Genomic DNA, 2,251 nt, shown 5'->3' with positions numbered 1-2,251 from the left:
GCATGCAGGGACCGGCGGAAACCGACCGCGAGTACCTCGCACGCTGGACCGAGCTCCGGAACAGCTGCGAGGGCGTCCACGAAGTCTAAGCGATCCAATACTTCATTAATGGGTGCCAGGATGGCACCCTCCTCAAGCACAAGCTCTTACGCTCCGATCCGGCCACCATGGCCGCGCTCATGGTGACGGCGGACAAGTACGCCAACGCCGACTCCTCCATGAAGATCCAGGTGGCACTAGATGAAGCCGGCAAAGCAAAGACGGTTCCCCCTCCGAAGCCGGCCGGCGAAGGAAGCTGGCAGCAGCACAACCAGCAGAACAACAAGCGCAATGCCGATCAGCCGGCCCAGTGCTACGATAACCGGCTTGTCGCGGCCGCCGAACAGGCGCCCGCGAACGACCCAGCCGCCAAGCGCCGGCAGACCGGCAAGACGACGTGGCAACCCACCATGAGCTTCGAGGAGAGACTCGACGCCCCTTGCAAGCACCACAGCGGAACAAGGCCGTGCATGCACACACAGTGCGCCATCACCAAGCACCTCATGAGGGGCGACATCCCGCCTCCTCCGGCCCCGGCTCTGGGAGCAGGGTAGCCGCCTCCGCCTCTGGTTGGCGGCGTGATGCGCGATGATGTCTACCCATCCCAGAACGCGACCTACGTCGTCTTCACCAGCCTCGGCGATGACAAATGCAGCGAGCGCCTCCTTCAGCAGGAGGTGAACACCGTGATCCCGGCCAAACTAGAATACATGCACTGGTCGGAGCGCCCAGTCACCTGGACTTGGGAGGACCACCCGACCGTCATGCCGAACCCGGTTGGTTAGGCCCTCATCCTCAACCCCACCATCATCGCGCCTCGACGCACGTGTAAGTTCTCCCGAGTCCTCATTGACGGCGGCAACAGCATCAATATCCTCTACCATGACACCATGACCAAGCTTGGCCTCGAGGCCAAAGACCTGGAGCTGACCCAGGCAATCTTCCACGGCATCGTTCCCGGCCTCTCCTGCTCTCTAATCGGCCGGGTCCGACTCGACGTCCTGTTCGGCGACAACGATCATTTCCAACGCGAGCTGCTCTGGTTCGAAGTGGTGGACCTGACCAATGCGTACCATGCGCTGCTGGGCCGGCCTGCGCTCGCCAAATTCTTGGCGGTCCCCCACTACGCCTACCTGAAGATGAAGCTGCCAGGTCCGAAGGGCCTCATCACCATCATCGGCTACTACCGCAAGTCCATAGAGTGCGCCCGAGACGATGCTAAGCTGGCCAAGTCACTGGTCATAGCCGAGGAGCGGCGCCAACTCGACCGGATCGTCGCCTTGGCCAACGAGACATCGACCGTGCCGATCCTGGCCGAGGAGCCAGCCGACGAGGCCTCGTTCAAACCCTCCAAGGAGACCAAGAAAGTGAAGCTGAACCCTGAAGACCCCAACTACAGCAAGTACGTTGTCGTGGGCACCCGCCTCGACAGCAAATAGGAAGGCGAGCTCATCGACTTCCTCCATGAGAATCGAGATATTTTTCATGGACCCCAAAGGACATGTCGGGTATCCCGAGGAAGTACGCCGAGCACAAACTCCACGTTCGCAAGGACGCCAAGCCTGTTTGTCAACCCCTGCGATGTTTTTCCGAAGAGAAGAGAAGAACCATTGGTGAAGAGGTCGCCAAGCTCTTGGCGGCCGGCTTTATCATGGAAGTGTTTCACCCCGAGTGGCTAGCCAACCTAGTCCTCGTCCTGAAGAAGAATAAGGCCTGGCGCATGTGTATCGACTACACCAGCCTAAACAAGGCCTGCCCCAAAGATCCATTCGCCCTCCCACGAATCGACCAAGTCATCGACTCCACTGCCGGGTGTGAGCTCCTGTCCTTCCTGGATGCTTACTCCGGCTATCATCATATCAAGCTGGACCCGGCCGATGCCCTGAAGGCGTCCTTCATCATGCCCTTTGGGGCATATTTCTACATCACCATGTCGTTCGGCCTGAAGAACGCCGGCGCCACCTTCCAGCGCTGCTTGAAGAAATGCTTGCTGCCGCAACTCAGCTGCAATATCCACGTCTATGTGGATGACATCATGGTGAAGACCAAGCAGCACCTCATGCTCCTTGACGATTTGAAGGAAACCTTCACCAACCTGCGCGAGTACAAGGTCAAGCTCAACCCGGAAAAGTGCGTTTTCGGCGTCCTGGACGGAAAGCTACTCGGCTTCCTCGTCTCGGAGCGCGACATTGAGGCAAACCCGGAGAAGATC

The 2,251-nt window shown here is 59.3% G+C and overlaps 1 protein-coding gene across 1 annotated transcript; it reads left to right on the top strand.

Annotated features, from left to right (window-relative positions):
- Positions 1–929: 929 nt before the first annotated feature.
- LOC147979665 (uncharacterized) lies at positions 930–1,478 on the top strand. The gene has a single exon (XM_087515298.1). The coding sequence runs from the start codon at positions 930–932 to the stop codon at positions 1,476–1,478; it is 549 nt and encodes a 182-aa protein (XP_087371424.1).
- The last annotated feature ends 773 nt before the right edge of the window (positions 1,479–2,251 follow it).

This window comes from Triticum urartu, chromosome 3A, assembly GCF_056163025.1.
Source record: "Triticum urartu cultivar PI428250 chromosome 3A, HENAU_Tu73, whole genome shotgun sequence".
Lineage (NCBI taxonomy): Eukaryota > Viridiplantae > Streptophyta > Magnoliopsida > Poales > Poaceae > Triticum > Triticum urartu.
This window is presented reverse-complemented; position numbering and strand designations above follow the sequence as displayed.